Source organism: Salvia hispanica, chromosome 3 (genome assembly GCF_023119035.1).
Source record: "Salvia hispanica cultivar TCC Black 2014 chromosome 3, UniMelb_Shisp_WGS_1.0, whole genome shotgun sequence".
In the NCBI taxonomy this organism is placed as follows: Eukaryota; Viridiplantae; Streptophyta; class Magnoliopsida; order Lamiales; family Lamiaceae; genus Salvia; species Salvia hispanica.
This window is the reverse complement of record NC_062967.1, coordinates 16035648-16054586: the sequence shown is the minus strand read 5'-3', so window position 1 is coordinate 16054586 and position 18939 is coordinate 16035648. Positions and strand designations below refer to the sequence as shown.

The 18939-nt window shown below is 33.6% G+C and overlaps 3 protein-coding genes across 8 annotated transcripts in view; 1 reads left to right on the top strand and 2 right to left on the bottom strand.

Moving 5' to 3' along the window:
- Positions 1-2621, bottom strand: part of LOC125209433 (G-type lectin S-receptor-like serine/threonine-protein kinase At1g11330) — a 9835-nt gene extending 7214 nt beyond the window's left edge. The window contains exons 1-6 of the mRNA XM_048109031.1: positions 1292-2621; positions 1002-1195; positions 708-918; positions 397-637; positions 174-321; positions 6-98 (exon numbers count right to left, since the gene is read on the bottom strand). Of these exons, the coding sequence (XP_047964988.1) occupies positions 6-98; positions 174-321; positions 397-637; positions 708-918; positions 1002-1195; positions 1292-2621 (2217 nt within the window). The remainder of the gene's footprint in view (positions 1-5; positions 99-173; positions 322-396; positions 638-707; positions 919-1001; positions 1196-1291) is intronic.
- A 4625-nt stretch (positions 2622-7246) lies between these two features.
- LOC125216179 (G-type lectin S-receptor-like serine/threonine-protein kinase RKS1) lies at positions 7247-11440 on the bottom strand. Of its 5 annotated transcripts, XM_048117829.1 has the most exons (10): positions 11403-11440; positions 11021-11112; positions 10277-10380; positions 9224-9901; positions 9047-9151; positions 8795-8967; positions 8502-8712; positions 8175-8412; positions 7940-8087; positions 7247-7869 (listed from the first exon to the last, which is right to left on the bottom strand). In XM_048117829.1, the coding sequence occupies exons 4-10, from the start codon at positions 9882-9884 to the stop codon at positions 7582-7584; spliced, it is 1824 nt and encodes a 607-aa protein (XP_047973786.1). In that variant the 5' UTR covers positions 9885-9901; positions 10277-10380; positions 11021-11112; positions 11403-11440; the 3' UTR covers positions 7247-7581. The 5 variants fall into 5 exon arrangements, with proteins under 5 accessions (XP_047973786.1, XP_047973785.1, XP_047973788.1 ...); XM_048117828.1 differs by lacking the exon at positions 11403-11440 and having other exon boundaries at positions 10277-10876; positions 11021-11230; XM_048117831.1 differs by lacking the exon at positions 11403-11440 and having other exon boundaries at positions 9224-9672; positions 11021-11222.
- An 821-nt stretch (positions 11441-12261) lies between these two features.
- LOC125216180 (G-type lectin S-receptor-like serine/threonine-protein kinase RKS1) lies at positions 12262-14522 on the top strand. 2 transcript variants are annotated; one of them, XM_048117833.1, is made up of 6 exons: positions 12262-12929; positions 13003-13196; positions 13271-13481; positions 13557-13794; positions 13882-14029; positions 14105-14522. In XM_048117833.1, the coding sequence occupies exons 1-6, from the start codon at positions 12758-12760 to the stop codon at positions 14303-14305; spliced, it is 1164 nt and encodes a 387-aa protein (XP_047973790.1). In that variant the 5' UTR covers positions 12262-12757; the 3' UTR covers positions 14306-14522. The 2 variants fall into 2 exon arrangements, with proteins under 2 accessions (XP_047973790.1, XP_047973791.1); XM_048117834.1 differs by having other exon boundaries at positions 13882-13991; positions 14105-14270.
- The last annotated feature ends 4417 nt before the right edge of the window (positions 14523-18939 follow it).

Below are 18939 nucleotides of genomic sequence, written 5' to 3'. Positions count from 1 at the left end.
TGAACGTATCTCATTGCAACTGATGACCAAGATTCGGGCAGTTCTAACGTAGGATCAATCAGCTCATCAACACAACCTTTCTTCCACAAATCCCACGCCTGAAACCAAAATCAAATTCTAAAATTTTCAACATTAATGTTAATCATTTCATTGCAAAATTCAATACTACTTACATATCTAAGAAGACATAGATACTCAGAGCCATAGAAACCAGTATTCTTCTTTCCACTAATAATCTCCAGCACCAATACTCCGAACGCAAACACATCAGACTTCACTGAGAAAAGCCCTTCCATTGCATATTCTGGTGACATATAACCACTGCATTTCCACAAAAATATATAGTCTCTCATTTATGCACTGCCATGGATAAGAATTAAATAGCATTTTACTTACTATGTTCCAACAATCCGTTTAGTATTCGCCTGCAACTCATTCCCTCCAAATATTCTAGCTAGCCCAAAATCGGAGATTTTGGGATTCATGTCAGCATCTAGTAGTATATTGCTAGCTTTCAAATCTCTATGCACTATTCTTAACCGCGAATATTGGTGGAGATATAGAATCCCTTGAGCAATGCCTGAGATTATATGAATGCGTTTATTCCAATCAAGTACCACCACTTTCTGGCTCGGCTCTGCATTCAAATCATATATTCAGTTGAGCTTGTTAGGCATGACAATTTAAGAATTTGATGCATGACTAACCAAAGAGGAAACAGTCCAAGCTTTTATTGGGCATGTACTCGTAGACAAGTATCATCTCATCTTTCTCATCGCAGCATCCTAAAATGCGGACAAGATTTCTGTGCTGCAGTTTGGCAATCAGTTGCATCTCATTTCTGAATTCCTCCAATCCCTGCCTTGATCTCTTTGAGAGCCTTTTCACAGCTACAAACTGTCCATTAGCCAACTCTCCCTGCAAACTCAAATTTAACATTATATGATACTATTCTCAATTAACTGTTGGTTATATGCATATGAATATAGATGTGATATTACCTTATAAACAGGTCCAAAACCACCTTGTCCAAGCTTGTTTGTAATGGAAAAATTGTTGGTAGATGCAGCTATGCTTCCCAAACTGAAGATTGGCAATTCATGCCAACCATCTTCAGCTTCTCCCTCCTTGTTTGTAAATGAACCATCACTATTCAAATCTAGTAGCAATAGATCCTGATTTGTTTTCTCTGAATCTGAATAGAGACAAGCAAGGCAACGAGATACTAATATCTTAACAATGACTTCAACTAGAAATGTGATACTATTGAAGAAGAGAGAGTGTTAATTACCTTTGGTTTTGAGGTTTGGCCAGATATAGCAGAAACACAAACATGATATAATTAGCACAGAAGCAATGGACGCAGTTAGAGCCACAATAAGTAGTGTTCTAGTGTGTGCATTATGAGATGATTCTGTTCTGATATAAATATCGACCCCCGCAGACGTATTTGATGGGGTTTCCAAAGCCAACAAGTCACCCGTATACCACAAACACGCTCCTCCAGTATCGTAGGCATAAGCAGAGCAGGAGCAATTTCTGGAGCATGCTAATCTGCATAAATCGTTTGAAGCTGTCCAATGTTTACGGTTAGCAGGCAATCTTCCTACGGTTACCTTTATAAACCTGATTTTATGCTCGTCACATTGAAGTGGTAGTATAATCTTTCTGTGACAACCATTAGAAAAGTCGGATAAATCCCATTCATGTTGATCCCGTGGTACAAACCCATCCAAGCATCTGCAAGCTGGTGAGTATCGTGCATCACATATAGTGTTCGACCAACAACTGCGATGTGCGGTGGAAGCCACCACAATCCAATCTTGCCTTGCCTCAGACCAAGCGAAACCCGTGAGGTGGCCATCATACTCTATAACAACCCTCGACAGTAGCATTGATTTATTGTAAAAATAAAGAGGCTCATATTCACCAATATCAGTAGAGTGAAGGGCAAGAATATGAGAGTTGCTAAAAGCTGAGTGATCAGAGATGGTACTACATATCCCTCTCTCCCATCCCACAGTTTTCTCTGCCCACACGGACAGACTTCTGCTGTCTTCTAGTCCTAGGAATACATAAAAAGAGTAATTTCCTGAAGCAGGATCAGTTGAATTCCTCCAAGAAGTAATAGGTGGAGTAATATATAGAGGCTTCGTAGCTGGAAGCCAGGTGTCGGTGGGGTAGTCAAAGCTCTGCCATAGAACGCCGCCTGAATCATTTCTCAGCACGAAGTTGCCACTGTCGAGAATCACCGCCTCACTAATATTTGAACTTCCGCCAACACATCTTAAAGTAGTAGGAGTATTTTCTACGTTCAGACATAATACAGAACTGTCATCGGATAGAAATTGCAGCTGTGGTTTATTGTTATAGAAAAGGATAGGGGTTTCTCTATTAAATACCCAAACAACTGTTTGAATGGGAATGCTTTTGTACCATATACCCAAGTAATAGTTGTTGGAATTTGGTGGCGAGAAGAATCCCAGTTCAAATATGCCCCCTTTGGATACTAATGTCTGGTTTAAGAAAAGAGTTTGGCCGAATAATAAGGTGTCTGATCCATTGCAAACGCAACTGGAAAAGAATATGGGCAAAGCAGCAACAAATATTGATAACATCATGGTCATCAAGTTAGATTGATTTTGGAAATTCCAACTAGTATCTTCTTTTTATAAGAAAAGAGCTACGATGACTCCAGTCGGTCAATGTGATGAAATTCCTAGTAAACTATACGTCTACAGTTGATCTACCCCTTGTTGAATCTTTCAACTATAATTATTCTTGTGGAGTGACGAAATGACTAATCAGTAAGTATCATATTGTTCTTGTGGGTTAATTTTTTCGGGTACGTCCATGCGCCCTTAATGTGGCTGGCCATAAATGACATTTCTAACTAAAAATAAGTGTTTATAGATATTAATAAAATACTTATCTATGTAATGCTTAATACAATTGACAATATTACCCTTGTTCTTTAACTATAACTGCTTTTTAATTCATATTCTATTTTTTTAGATGTAATTTGCTACTCAACTTTAAAATGATGTTTTTAATTTTATTTTTTAAATGTGGTACTTTTTCAAACAAATTAAGGTTAATTAAAATTATCAATTCAATATAATATCAATAAATCTTTCAATTATTTCAACTATGTATGGATCTACCGTTTGAATATCAAATTATTCAATTAAACATAAAATTTATTAAATTTCAAGATTATTAAATTAATTATAAAATTGAATTGAAAATTGATTGACTTAATAACAGATCAATAAAAAAAAAAATCGAGAGAAAGGTAGAATTGGTCAAAATTAAGTACTCATTAATTTTAACTTCACTAATTTGCTTAAAAATCAAAATTCATTTTGTCCATTTTTTTCTATAGACTAATAAATGAATATCTAACAAAACACCATTTGAATGTATAGTAGTGTATATTTCTAGGAGGTATACTGTGACATAATACTACGTATACACCAATCAGTATATGTGTATAATAATTATATTTATACATGAAATTATACTCCATTCGTCCATAAAAAATAGAGCACAATTACAATTTTTAGCCGTCCACAAAAAATAGAGCACATTCATTAATGGAAAATATTCAACAAATAATAACCCTACACATCATTCCACTAACAATACTTCTCACTTACTTTTTCTCCTTCAGTCTTACTTTTTTCCCTTCTCTTACTTTACCAATTCTACATTAAAACTCGTGTCATATACAAATTACTCTATTTTTCGTGGACGGAGGGAGTATTGAAATAATATAATAATATTATATATATAATTAATTAATTGATAATATCAAAATATGATATTATGTTTTAAATTTTAATATTGAAATACTCTTCTTTGAAAAATATTAAAATAATATTTTTATTAATTCTAATATTTATAGGTTATTTAAATATTATGATTAAATGTATTTTAAAACAAAAATTAGTTAAAATTAAAAGTTCACTTAATAATTAACAGTATTTATCCAATTATGGTCAGATTAAATAATTGTTGCTGCTTAAATTTTCATTGTTAATGCATGTTTGTAATTACAATGAATTATGTTATTACTTCTAAGAATTAAATAGTAGTAGTATAGTTAAAATTGATTAAAATTATGAAATTAATCTTCGTAATTATCATTTGGGATTAATTCAGTTAATATAAGTTCAAATTGATTAAAATTATGAAATTAATCTTCGTAATTATCATTTGGGATTAATTCAGTTAATATAAGTTCAAATTGATTGTAGCATAATTCAACAAAGAATAGTAAATTGAAAAATAGAAAATTTGTTTGATATAATACTATCCCCCTATCTCAAAAAGTATGCATTTTTGGTTGGACACAATTTTTAATGCACAATTAATAAAGTAAGAGACATGTAGAAAGAAAAAAGTTATTAAAGTATTGTTAGCGTTGATTGAATCTCACCTCTTTAGAGAAAAAAAAGTTTCCAAATTATAAAGTGCATATTCTTGTGGAACAAACTAAAAAGGAAATATTGTACTACTCCCTTTGTCCTATAAAAATATGGGCGGATGATATGACACGAGAATTAAAATAAAATTAGTAAAGTAAGAGAGATGATGAAAATAATAGTTAAAGTAATGTTAGTAGACAGTGTGACCAACATTATTATTAATGTTTTGATGGTATATACGTTGTAAATAATTTGATGTACAAGGATAACATATTGGGATAACTTTCGATAAATGGAATGCTTATATTTTTATAGAACAGACGAAAATGGAAAGTGCACATATTTTAATGAAACATAAAAAGTATAATTTTATGGGACAGAAGAAGTACTTAAATTGAGAATTTAATTGCAACAATAAGACTTCCTTGCAATTTTTTACGGAGTAAAGGTTATTGTGTCACAGTGTAGTAATATTTATAAATATAATGTCTCACACTTATGAAATTATTAATCATATTATTTCTTACTTCTACATTTATTTATTTTCAAATTATTTTATAATTTGTTCATATATCAATATATATATATATATACTTGAAAATTGATCATTGAAAATAGAATTGAAATATCAGGAGTATATTTATGAATAATTAATTGAAAATTTGAATAATTTTTAGTACTTCATTGATAAATTTTTTCACTTGAAAATTGATAACTGAAAATAGAACTGGAATATCATGAGTATATTTTATTATGACTTCAAAATTAATTATATGTCCAGTAGTACATATTAAATAATTTGAATAATTTTTAGTACCTCATTATGAATTATTAAAATATGTGTTTGATTACAAATAAGTGCATGTTTGATTACTTAATACTAATTTATAAGAATTAAAGATTAGTACAATTAAAATTGATCAAAATAATTAAATTACATAACTAAAGTGTAAGGTTCTTTTTCAAAAGCCGGCATTGGGAAATAACTAGGAGAAAGTATTTTTTTTCCCATCATGCCTTAGAGTTGGTTCTATTAATTTTTCCATCAAATAAAAAATGGAGAATGAAATTTGATCCAAATTGTACGTATTATTGGTTGGATACAAATAGATACTACTACTACTAAATAGATATTCAACGTAAGTATTTTATATTTGAGGGTATATTAGTTTTCAAAAAGTTGTTACTCTATATATGCATTCATTTCAGCGATTTGGCATTACCTATACAAAATTTTAATAAATTTTTAATATTATGGCTGGTCATAATGTGACCATTTAGCACCACTCTATTTTTTCAGCTTCACTGCCTAACTGCCTTGATAATGGGGAATTGAAATACTCGTAAACATTTAAGGCTGACTTAAGTCTTCAAGTCTTCTAATCTTTTCGGAAAAAGAGTATCAATTCACAAGTCTTTTAAAATTCAAGATTAAATTTGCCAACCTTTCGATATATGGGATCGTGTCAGGTGAATTTTTCGAAATAAGAGATTTTTGATTTTTTATCTATTTTTATTATTATTGCTCTTATACTCACTCTTTAGTCCATCCGCGAATAGTAGTCCCGTTTTTTCGTTTTAGTCCGTCCGCGAATAAAAGTCCCGGTTCATTTTTACCATAAATGGTAATAGGGTCCAACATTCCACTAACTCATTTCACTCTCATTTCATTTAAAACTAATATATACATGTGGGACTCATATTCCATTAACTTTTTTCCATTCACTTTTCATAACATTTCTTAAAACTCGTGCCACCCATGAATGAGACTCCTAATGGCGGACGGAGGGAGTAATATTTATAAATAGACTAAATTACCCCTAATATTTTACTCTAATTTTATTTTGGATTTCTGTACACCGCCATTTCTCCATTTTGCATCAGATGGCAGAACTCAGCAACTCCAATTATGTTTTAACAAAATCAGGCCATCCATAACATCTTGAAAAATATTAGCAACTTATTGGCAAATCACAAATCCAATTAGAGATACAATAACCCTACGTTCACACAATCTTTCATCACATTCCAAATTCAACCAACAGAGGAAAAGAGGCGGCGATGGCAACAACAACTCGAGAATGTTTAAGGGGAGGAAGAGGATGAGGGTGGAGTGGCGGTGATTAGCCGTGATTTTTAAGAATTTGGTGGAAATAAAATTATTGGAGCAAAAAATATGAAAATTGTAGTGAAAATAATAAGGATAATTTAGTCTATAATTAAATATTTTAAGAGCAATAATAAGAAAAAAGAAGATAAATAGATAAAAAAAATTAAAAATTCCTTATTTTGAAAAATTCGCATGCCACTATCCTATATTTTGAAAAGCTTACGAAATGAGATTTTTTTTTCGAAGTCTCTCCGTAATTGATGATGGTACAAATGATAACTTCCAACTGTAAGAACTAAGAAAGAAATTGTGTATAGAAAAATTAACCCACCATGAATCCCCCTCACTTTGTTTACCATTTAACCATGTTTGTCATAGTTTATTTCTCAATAATGTCTCAATTAAAAATCCTACTCCCCTTGTCTCTGGAAAATTTGTCGCTTATTTTCTTTTTCGTATGTCCCTAAACTTTTGTCACCTTTCACTTTTACTATATTTTGTTGTAGAACCCACATTCCACTAATGTCTTTCTATCATATTTTATTATAAAATTAATATATAAATGTAGGACCTACATGCCACTAACATTTTCTAACTCACTTTCTAGTACATTTCTAAAAACCCTTGCCGGGTCAGATGGTGCCAAATTATTAGGGCCGGAGTAGTTCATATCCCATAATATTAAGCATACTAAATTTCGTGCAAATTACGCATAATGAAGAATTTGATTGTAAGATGTAGATACAAATAGTATGTGAGATATTTGGCTCAAAATACACACTTCAACACTCAACCATCCTAATAAAGACTACACACAGGCTTATTACAATGGTCTCCTTTAAAATTTCAACTACATAGATCAATCAATACAATAATGTCTGATGATGGACCTTTGTCGAAAATTAAATGTGCCTCCCAACTGTATCATAGAATAGTAGCCTATCCACAGTCCACACCGTTGTTGAATATTTCAACTCTTATTATAACCATAAGAGCAGTTTGGGGTTTACAATCAATCATCATATGCAACGAAAGAAAACTTCAACGCGCTTCAACATGAGAGAGAGTCAAACCATTCGCTGAGCAGATTTGAACTTTGTTTGAGCTTCTCGTAACAGTGAAAGCAGGATTCAGGGGTGATGGCATTTCCGCGTCTTCACTACTTAGCATGCCAACCACATCTGACATCAAAGGTCGATCAGCTGGATTTTCTTGAACGCACAGTAGACCGATCTTTATGTATCTTAATACAGCTGAAGATGAAGCAGGCCTTTCCAACGATGGATCAACCACCTCCACTGCTCTTCCATGTATCCATGCATTCCACGTCTGAAATCAACAAAATGTCAGATGATTTAGCAGATTTGCACAAGTTGTTGATTTGAAATAGAAGACTTACATATCCAAGGAGACTAAGATACTCAGAACCATAAAAACCAGTGTTCTTCTTTCCGCTAATAATCTCCAGCATCAATATTCCGAATGCAAACACATCAGACTTCACTGAGAATAGTCCTTCCATTGCATATTCTGGAGACATATAACCACTGCATTTCCACAAATATATAGTCTCTCAGTTATGCACTACCAATACCATGACACGAGTTCATGAGAAATAAACTCACTGTCCTTACTATGTTCCGACAATCCTTTCAGTATTTGCTTGCATGTTGTTTCCTCCAAAGATTCTCGCCATGCCAAAATCAGAGATTTTGGGGTTCATCTCTGCATCTAGTAGAATATTACTAGCTTTCAGATCCCTATGAACTATTCTCAGCCGGGAGTAATGGTGGAGATACAGAAGCCCTTGAGCGATGCCCTCAATGATTTGAACGCGTTTGGCCCACTCCAACAACCCCCCACTTGTAGGCTCTGCATTCAGATTAGATTTTGTACTAAATGTCAACTTATTTCTTGCTGAATATAACAAACACGATGAGAATATCGATTCTGAAACAAACCAAAGATAAAGAAGTCGAGGCTGTTATTGGGCATGTATTCATAGACTAAAATCATCTCATTGTTCTCAACACAGCATCCTAAGATCCTAACAAGGTTTCTGTGCTGTAGTTTGGCAATCACTTCTGTCTCATTTCTGAATTCTTCTAGTCCTTGTCCAGACCTTTTGGAGAGACGTTTCACAGCGACAAACAGTCCATTCATTAGTTCTCCCTGAAATAAGAGTATCAACAATGAGGTAGCTCCACCCACTCAAACTAAACAGTTATCTTAATAACAAGGTATCCGCACTTACCTTGTAAACAGGTCCAAAACCACCCTCTCCAAGCTTGTTTTCCATAGAAAAGTTATTAGTCGATGCAACTATGCTAGAAAAACTAAAAATTGGCAACTCATATTTGTCATTTTTCTCTTCTCCATGAGTATCCAAATTAAGTAGTAGTAGATTTTGATGTGTGTCCTTGGATCCTGGCAAAGAGAAAATATAAACATCAGCTGCATGAAAATGCAATGTGGAATGTACTATTCATCAGCAAACAAGTCATACTCCAGTTTGTTAGCTTTGGTCGTGCATAACAGAAACCAAAACAAGACGAGAGTAGTGCAGCAGTAATGGGCAACACTAACTCCAAAAGAAGTACTCTACTCTTCCCTGAAACAATTAGAGAAAGTGAATTCTAATGCAATACAGAGCAAATAACAAAATCACAAGAAACTAGCTCACCTTTTTGTTTCACTTTCACATGAAGGTCTACACCTGCAGAATTGTTTGTGGGGGTTTCCAGATCTAGAAAGTCCTCCTTAAGTAATATACATTTACCTCCACTGCCGTATGCATAGGCAGTGCAGGAGCATTTTTTTGAGCATTGCAACTCACATACATTATTTGGCAACTCCACAGATTCCTGGCTTTCAGGCAATCTACTAGTGGTTACCTTGATATATCCTACTTTGTCAGTACAATGGAATGGTCTTTTTCTAACACATCCACTAGAAAAATCCCAGTCTACCTCAACTCGTGGTTTGAACCCACTCAAACACCTACACGCTGGTGAGGGATCGGTATCACACATTGTATTGGGACCACACATGGCATATGCCCCACAAGAATAAGGCTTCACTATGAGCAGATCCCAGGTCTGCCTGACCTCCAGCCACTGAAACAGCTCCATTCTGCCACGATGGTTAATCAGAATCCTAGATAGCACAGACTTATTATTATTATTATATGTCACAGATACATCTCCATCGCGTGCAAGGTACGTAATGTTGTAGGGATAATTCAAGTCAAGTGACTGGAAAGTCCCTCCTTGCCAAGGCCCGCTGCTCCACAATATTTTCTCGCCTTTTCTAATGGAAAGATCACTGCTTCCATTAGTCCCCATGCCTAATGAAAAGCTTCCTGAAACAGGGTCATTCGGATTCCTCCACGAAACAAGTTTCACATGTATATTACGAAACCAACGGTATCCAAGCATAGCACCGGGCAGCCATGTATCAGTTGGGTGCTCAAAGCTCTGCCACTGAACACCTGAAGCATTTCTTATGACGAAATTCCCGGTGTCTAGAATTACAGCTTCAGTGGCATTATTTGTTTGTTTGTATGACAAAATCATGTTGCCACCACTTCGAAGGAGCAGAGTACCATTGGCTATTTCTAGTTGAGAGTTGTAATAAAGGGATTGTGGGATAGGGTGATTTCTATTTAAGACCCAAACAACTGTTGTAACAGGAATATTTTTGTACCATATCCCAATATAGAAGTTGGTAGAGTTACCTGGAGAAAAGAAACCAAGCTCAAACTTGCCCTCTTTGGAGATTATGGTCTGGTTTGGAAACAGAGATTGGCCTGCTGAAATGGTGTCTGATGCTCTGCAAAAGCTACTCGAAAAAAATATGGACACACCAACGAGAAACAAGAAATATGTAGTAATAAACTTGAAAGCCATCAGAATCCTTGAATGAAAATCAACAAGAATGTATTCCACCAAAGTCCTACTAAATAGTACTCCACACTTGTGTTGATTGAGAGTCTTAAGTCTTTCTACGGTGCATTTACGCAAAAGACATTCAGTAATGGTCCAAATACCAGAGAAAAATAGTGTGCTTCCCATCACTTTCAGCTTAAAGACTGGAACTAATTACTAATACAAAGTCTTGGTTGAAATTTCAACTACAGCTGTTACGCTTGAAAATTGAAAACCATTGTGGCCTTGTTAGTAGTACAACATTTGGAGCGAAAGTCTAGGTTTTAAGTTGCATTGGGCTGCTTTAGCAATTGGATGCACACAACACCAACAAATAATACAGAATTGAACCCTCATGTCTAACGACACTGGGAATGGAAAACTAAGGCGTAGCTAGCTTCGAGTGTTACCTGATTTTTAGTGCAAACAAAATTCAAAATTCGAAGATGCAATGTCTTTGTGATAACAAAATTCGTTTACAAAATAAATTAAAATCGAAATCTGCAAAAAAAAAAAAAAAACGAGTGCTAAAACAGCGCCGATTGAATTCTTACCTGATTTAGGGTGGTTTTTGGTCGGTGTTCCATCAGATTGACGAGGGATCCGAATGAGAATCATCTCCGGATTCTCGTTCAGCCTTTAGGCCCTGCATTTGTTAGAATCATAATTCAAATTCATATATTTATGTGATACTACTCCTACTAAACTTTGAAATTAGATGCTCAAATTCCATTTACAATTCCATTTTTGGACGGAGGGAGTTGTTAGATTTCAAGTTTCATGTTTGTTTTTTAAAGTCTCCTGTTGCAATTTTTTTCCATAGTAAGAATTCTCAGTTGTATTAAAAAAGAAACTACTCGTAGTAGTAAAACTGTAAAAGTAAGGTGTGTTTGGCTACACTCCTACACAAGCACTCAACTCACAGGGAGAGCTTACTCAATTTCATTCGATTCTGGTGGTTGGCTCGAGATTGCCATATCAACAAATACAAGAGGTGGAAAAGAAATGGATTGTTTGAACTCGTCAACGGCGGACTTGTATTTTTTGATAAGACAGTAATGTTTCCCATTTGTCCTTTTTCAATTTAGTGAATATAGGAAATTTGAGACCTATGGTCCCATCTCTTGTAGAATATCAAGTGTTTTAATTTAAAGAGAACCAACATTTTGCCTCTCGTGTTATAGTTGCATACTTGCACCTATGTTATAATGGCATTGTTTTTAGCTTTGGTGTTTGTATTGTACTCCGGTTTCGGTTGCGGTTATGGATCTGACACCTTATATGCCGGCCAAGGGAGGGATATTTGAGTTTGGATTCTTCACTCCACCTAATTCCACAAACCATTACTTGGGTATACTATTTGGTATAAAAACATTCCACTTCAAACAGTTGTTTGGGTGGTGAATAGATACGAGCCTTTCCAATATTCTCTCTTCGAATTCTCCCAACTCAAATCATATTCCCTAATCTTCTTCTACACGTTACGGGATAATCCAAATGTTACTGCCGCAGTGATTCTGGACACTGGCAATTTGGTGTTGAGAAATGGTTGGGGTAGCATTCTATGGCAGAGCTTTGACTTCCCCACCGACACCTTGCTGCCAACCATGAAATTTAGAGGTATTTTTACAAGTTCTAATGGGACATTTAATGTGATAACTGCTTCAGGTGCCGTGCTGAATTCTAATTCACTTTATTCTTGGAAGAGTACAACTGTACAAGTGAATTACTCTTTATCAGCATATGATGGAAAAAAAGTATGGTTAGCTACAATCTCTCATACTCCTATATATTATGGGAAAGTGGCAACATCTCAAATTTCATCACATCCTACAATCTTGCCATTGAGTCTGTCGATATTTACGCACAGTACTTCATATATAATGATCATGATGAATCACTATTGTCGAGGATTGTGATGACTTTCTTGGTCGATTGACTCGTTACGGATGGTCTGAGGCCAGCCATGCATGGATTGTGCTTGCTTCGACAGCAGACTTTATGGGGAGGCCTAATACCATTTGCCAGCACAAAATTTGCAAATGCTTGCATGGGTTTATACCACGAGACACTGAATCGCTTACAAGTGGGTGTAAGAGAAGGAAACCACTTGAATGTGGTGAGGGTAAAACCAAATTGCCATAGCTACATTTCCTGCATACCCTCAATACTTGGCAGCTTCAAATGATATTATATTATATAGTTTAGCATGCTCCACAAATTGCTCCTGCTCTGCTTATGCATATGATAGCGGAGGAGCCTGTTTCTTGTATTCTGGAGATTTGTCCACCATGTATACCCCAACAAACACTTCTGTGACTGTGATGGCTCATATATATATCAAGATCGAAGCAAGTCACAATAGAAAACTACTTGTTGTGGAACTAGTTGTGTCTGTTTCAGCTGCACTAATTTTATCATTTTTGTGCTTTCGTTATATCTGGCCAAAGCTTAAAACCATAGGTAAGTTACAATTTTCTTGTTTCTAGGTCTAGTGATGAAAATTAGCTTACATTCATATTTCATCTGTGTTCAGATTCAGGGGAAACAAATCAGAATCTATTGCTACTTGATTTGAATAGTGATGGTTCATTTACAAACAAGGAGGGTGAAGACAAACATAGGTGGCATAAGTTGCCAATCTTCAGTTTGGGAAGCATAACTGCATCAACCAACAACTTTTCTATTACAAACAAGCTTGGACAAGGTGGTTTTGGACCTGTTTATAAGGTAATATCACATACATATTTAATCTGTGTGACTAAATTGAGAATAGTAAAATAATGTAAGATTTGAGTTTGCAGGGAGAGTTGGCTAATGGACAGTTTGTGGCTGTGAAAAGGCTCTCTCAGAAGTCAAGGCAGGGATTAGAGGAATTCAGAAATGAGATGCATCTGATTGCCAAACTGCAGCACAGAAATCTTGTCCGGATTTTTGGATGCTGCGATGAGAAAGATGAGATGATACTTGTCTACGAATACATGCCCAATAAAAGCTTGGATTATTTCCTCTTTGGTTAGTCACGCATCAAATTCTTAAATTGTCATGCCTAACAAGCTCAACTAAATACACGTATATGTTTGAATGCAGAGCCAAGCCAGAAAGACGTAATTGACTGGAATAAACGCATTCATATTATCTCAGGCATTGCTCAAGGGCTTATGTATCTCCACCAATACTCGCAGTTGAGAATAGTCCACAGGGATTTGAAAGCTAGCAATATCCTACTGGATGCTGAAATGAATCCCAAAATCAGTGATTTTGGGCTAGCCAGAATATTTGGAGGGAATGAGTCGCAAGAAAATACTAAACGGATTGTTGGGACATAGTAAGTAAAATGCAATTTATTTCTCATCAACTCAAGTCATGGTAGTGCATAAATGAGAGAATACAGTATATATTTGTGGAAATGCAGTGGTTATATGTCACCAGAATATGCAATGGAAGGGCTTTTCTCAGTGAAGTCTGATGTGTTTGCATTCGGAGTATTGATGCTGGAGATTATCAGCGGAAAGAAGAACACTGGTATCTATGGCTCTGAGTATCTATGTCTTCTTAGATATGTAAGTTGTATTGAATTTTGTAATGAAATGATTAACATTAATATTGAAAATTTTGGAATTTGATTTTGGTTTCAGGCGTGGGATTTGTGGAAGAAAGGTCGTGTTGATGAGCTCATTGTTCCTACATTAGAACTGCCCGAATCTTGGTCATCGGTTGCAATGAGATACGTTCAGATAAGCCTATTGTGCGTTGAAGAAAATCCAGTTGATAGGCCACTCTCTCTGATGTTGTTGCAATGCTCAATAATGATAAAAGAGCCATACAATCACCAATAAATCCTACTTTATCTGTTGCTCCTGCACAACAAGAAGTCGAGTGGTATTCAATAAACATTATGACGCTGTCTCATGTTGAGCCGCGTTAAATTCTCGTCAAAGGACCATTGGAGTTCAATATTCAATCGTGGTTGAAAATCCAACAAAGAGAGGTTATAACTTCATCTCCACGATTCTTAGTACATAATTGTGTATATTTGAATGATTCAAACCCTAAATCATTGACCATTGTAAATGAAAATTTATAGAATACTAGTATTTGTTGATGTCTGTATTTATGATTATCTTGTTTGATGTGGAATACCGAGTATAAAATAGTTTTTGTTTATATTACTACCTCCATTCCCCAAATTTTGACACACTTTGACCCAGCACGGATTTTAAGAAATGTAATGGAAAGTGAATTGAAAAAGTTGGTGGAATGTGGATCATACTTTTAAAGTATTAGTTTTATAATAAAATGTGAGTAGGAATTAGTTAGTGGAATGAAGTCCACTACCAAAAATGGTGAAAAGTGAAATGTGTCAAATTTTCAAGGACGGACCGAAATAGTAAACTGTGTCAAAAGTTGGGGGACGGAGGTAGTATAAGATACTCCCTCCACTAATAAATATCTCATTTTGCAATTTCCATCCACATCAATAAATATATCATTTGTTTTTTAGTATTTTTAATAATAGACTACATATTCCACTAACTTTATCCTATTCACATTTCATTGTAAAACTAATACTCCATCCATCCGTCCCTTAAAAATAAAAACTTTAGAAACGGTCCAAGTTTTAATACATAATTAATAAAGAAAAAGAGATAGATAAAAAATGTGATAGTTAAAAATGGATCCCACCTTATTAGAGAGAATAAAATTTTCTTAAATAAAAAAAATAAGTACTTAGTATCTATTTTTATGGGATTAACCAAAAATAAAAAGAGTTTCTATTTTTAGCACATAAGGTTTTATGCAGTTTTAGTATTTTGTATGTTAAATGAAGAGGATAAGGTATGAGAAGGTAAAAAAAAATGTTTCCGTTATTAGTAATGGATCATTTTAGTTGGATTGGAATAAACCAAAAAAGAAAATGAGTCAAATCTCCAATAGAACAGAAAAAGTAGATTTGTTAAAAAACCCGTGTCATATTAAATGTGGATTTGTAATTGCGGATGGAGGCAGTATATTTGATTGGCCCGTTAGACTTTAAAAACGACGACTTCCTCTAAATAAAATTCCACTAAACTATTTCTTCTTGGCAACCTTGGTCATGTTTTACGAGGAAACCAGAGTTCATGTCAGTGTCACGTTTTGAAAACTAGTGTTAACACCCATGCTATACATGGAACAAAAGAGTTTAAAAAAATAAATATAAAATAAAATAAATATAATATAAAATATGTGTAAGTAAAGACTAAAAAATGCAATCAGATAATTTGAAAATCCTACATATAATATCTGGACGATCATCTAATTTTAGTCTCTTAACTCCAAGAAATCTACTCCCTCCGTATTCAAAAAATATAAATATTTAAAACGGCATGGGTTTTAATACACAATTAGTAAAGTAAGTGAGAAAAATTGGTAAAGTAAAAGAGAATAAAAGAAAATTGAGTAAAGTAAGAGAGAAAGAGAAAAAATAGTGAAAGTAGAGTTGGTAGATTGTGGGGTCCATGTCCTAAAATAGAAAGATTCTAAATTTTCTATTTTTTAGGAACGACCCAAAATGGAAATAGTTGCTATTTTTAAGAAACGGAGGGGTAACAATCTCTGGCCACTTCGGATTACATGTAAATGTAATAAACAAATTTGGATAACCAATCCATCTATAAATAGCCATCGCATCTTGATAATTTTGGATCATATATCTTGCACCACCAACAGAACTGGAAGGCAGAATGATTGATTTACCATGCATCTAACCATCTATCTCACCTCGCAGTACAACCTCCGCCAAACCACTATACATCATAGCACATAATTTTTTTTGCTGGGTTCTAACAAACAGTAGACGACCAGTCTCAAGCATAGTACAAGCATCAACAACAAATTATTAGAATAAATCAATATTTAATTTGAAAAAATAGATTAAAGTACTTTAAATCAAATAGAAAAATTCAAATACACTTTGACTATAAAAAATGTTTTAGTAAACAACATAATAATAGAATCAAATGTAACATCAACGTCATCATTATAGAATAGTAGTATATAATTTTGTCTCTTGAAAATAAAACATATATTTGCCCATGACTAAGAACATGCATTTTAGAAATAGGCCAACATGAGCAAGCAAATACTAAAATAACCTAAAATTTCCACAATTAATATACTCGCTTTAGCATAATTTAAGTCAATAGATAATAGTACCTATAGGTATATATCTTGAATAAAATATGATTAATAATTTAATTATTATATACTTATATTATATCTACAAATATTCATTACAACAATTTAATTATACCACAATAAATTCTGAATCGTTCCGAGATAGGCACTGCATCAAAAAAATTACTTCACATAAATAAATGCAGTCTCAATTGATTGCACACCTATTTATCAGTGTTTCAAAACTTGCTTGGGAAGTCTCTGCAATGCATTTGATTGGACCATGAATTTAGCCACTGTTTTTTTTTCATCAATAGTTTTATATTTGTATATTAGTATTAGTATTGGTGGAGGAGATAGATGTAGTATAGAAGTATAGATATTCAATACTACACTTTAGGAAAAGGAGAGAAAAGAAGAAAACGAAGATTAACAGTCTGTTCTCTCTCTTCAAACTACCGTCATTACATAGAGAAGAGAAGAAGATGAGATGGCAAGCATGGGCGACTACTACAGTTATACATAGAAAAAGGTGTCATGGCAAGCATGAGAGGCTACAAAGCCTAATTATTCTGAACTCAATTTTTTACTATAATAATAAAGGTATGTCATTCTTTCTTTTTTATGGTTGCACATTAATCCTATGACTCTACACATTCTATCATCTATGATTAATACAAAAATATTAATCATATGCTTATTACAAATTCTACACATTCTTTCTTTTTAATTGAGGTACTTATTAGTTCCAAATTTTATAAGTCATTAATGTTTGCTTTGATTTTTCATGTTGCAGGTAATTAGAAGGTCAATTATATTTTGTAAACAATATTTAATACAATAGAAATATACTAATGATGTGTATTTAATTTTTCAGGATGGCTTGCAAAGAGGCTTAAAGGATAATGGAATGCTTTGGCAGATTAGAATAAATATATATTGCACTCTTAAATGTTGTAATAGAGTAAAAATAGGCCTTCATGATAACATATATAGGCCTGCTGCCTCTACACACTTTTCCAGAATGGCCGAAAATTGTGCAAAAAATAAAACATGATATAGAATATTAACATAAAATGGTGCAAAAAAAAAAACGCAAAAAGCAACAGTGGTAATGCACAGTTTCCTGCCAAAAAGGATAAAACTGGTATTTAAAAAATTTCTCCAAAACTCTCACTTTATATATTGATATATTCTTAGTGCATTACTTCTTTCGTCCCAGTTTTGGAGTCACATTCTATAAAAGTTCGTCCCAATTTTAGAGTCACATTTAGAATTTTCTATATTTGTACAATTTTACCCCATTGTTTATCAAAATTACATCAAAATGTCATTATCTACATTAGAATAAACCAAAACAAAAATAAAAAATCAAAAAGTCAAAAAGGGACCCCCATCTTCAACCAACTCACTTAATTTATTACACACTCCACCATCTCACTTCTTTAATTACACACTCCATCAATTCCTTAAACCCGTGCCATAACTAAATGTGACTCCAAATATGGGACGGAGGGAGTATTCAAAATGAGTGTTCAAAATGGGTGTTCAAAACGAAACGCCTCTGTTACTATGGAACGGAGGGAGTATTAGATTGGTCCAAACTCCAAACTGTATATTGTAATTGAAAATTTAAATAATTGAATAAGCTTATTTATGCCTGTATATTATTATCTTGTTTGATGTGGAAGATAATTTATTTTAGTTTACATTGCAATGAAGACTTGGTATAAGTTCAAGTGTACACAATAATTTGAATTATAATTTGTTCGCCAAATAATTGGCTTAATTAAGGCTTTAAAGAAGACGACTTCCAGTGAGAAAACTTCACTCAACTATAAATTATGAGAAAACTTCTGAGTTCATGTCAAATCCTTGCTAGAGTCTCTTAAATACGTATTTATGAATAAATAAACTATAGGAGCACGTAGAATAGACCATTTACCTTCATAAGGGATATTCATCCAAAATTATATAGATAAGAGATAATCTTTATCAAGTTAATATGGGACAAGAATGAGATTTTCGATATTATCAAATTTAATCTATAGTACATAACATTTATATATATATTAAAATAATAGGGATGTTGTATTCATATCAAAATCATATCTTTTGTCAAAATGTCAAACGATGTACATTATATGCCGTTTAATGTACATTTTATGTACTACTACTAATATATTATCTCAAATAATGTACGATCCCATATAATATAAAATATATGAATTATGTACATTATTAGAGATATTACATTATATATTTTTAAAATGTACATTAGTAGTGCGTATAATGTACATTTTACACGTAAGAT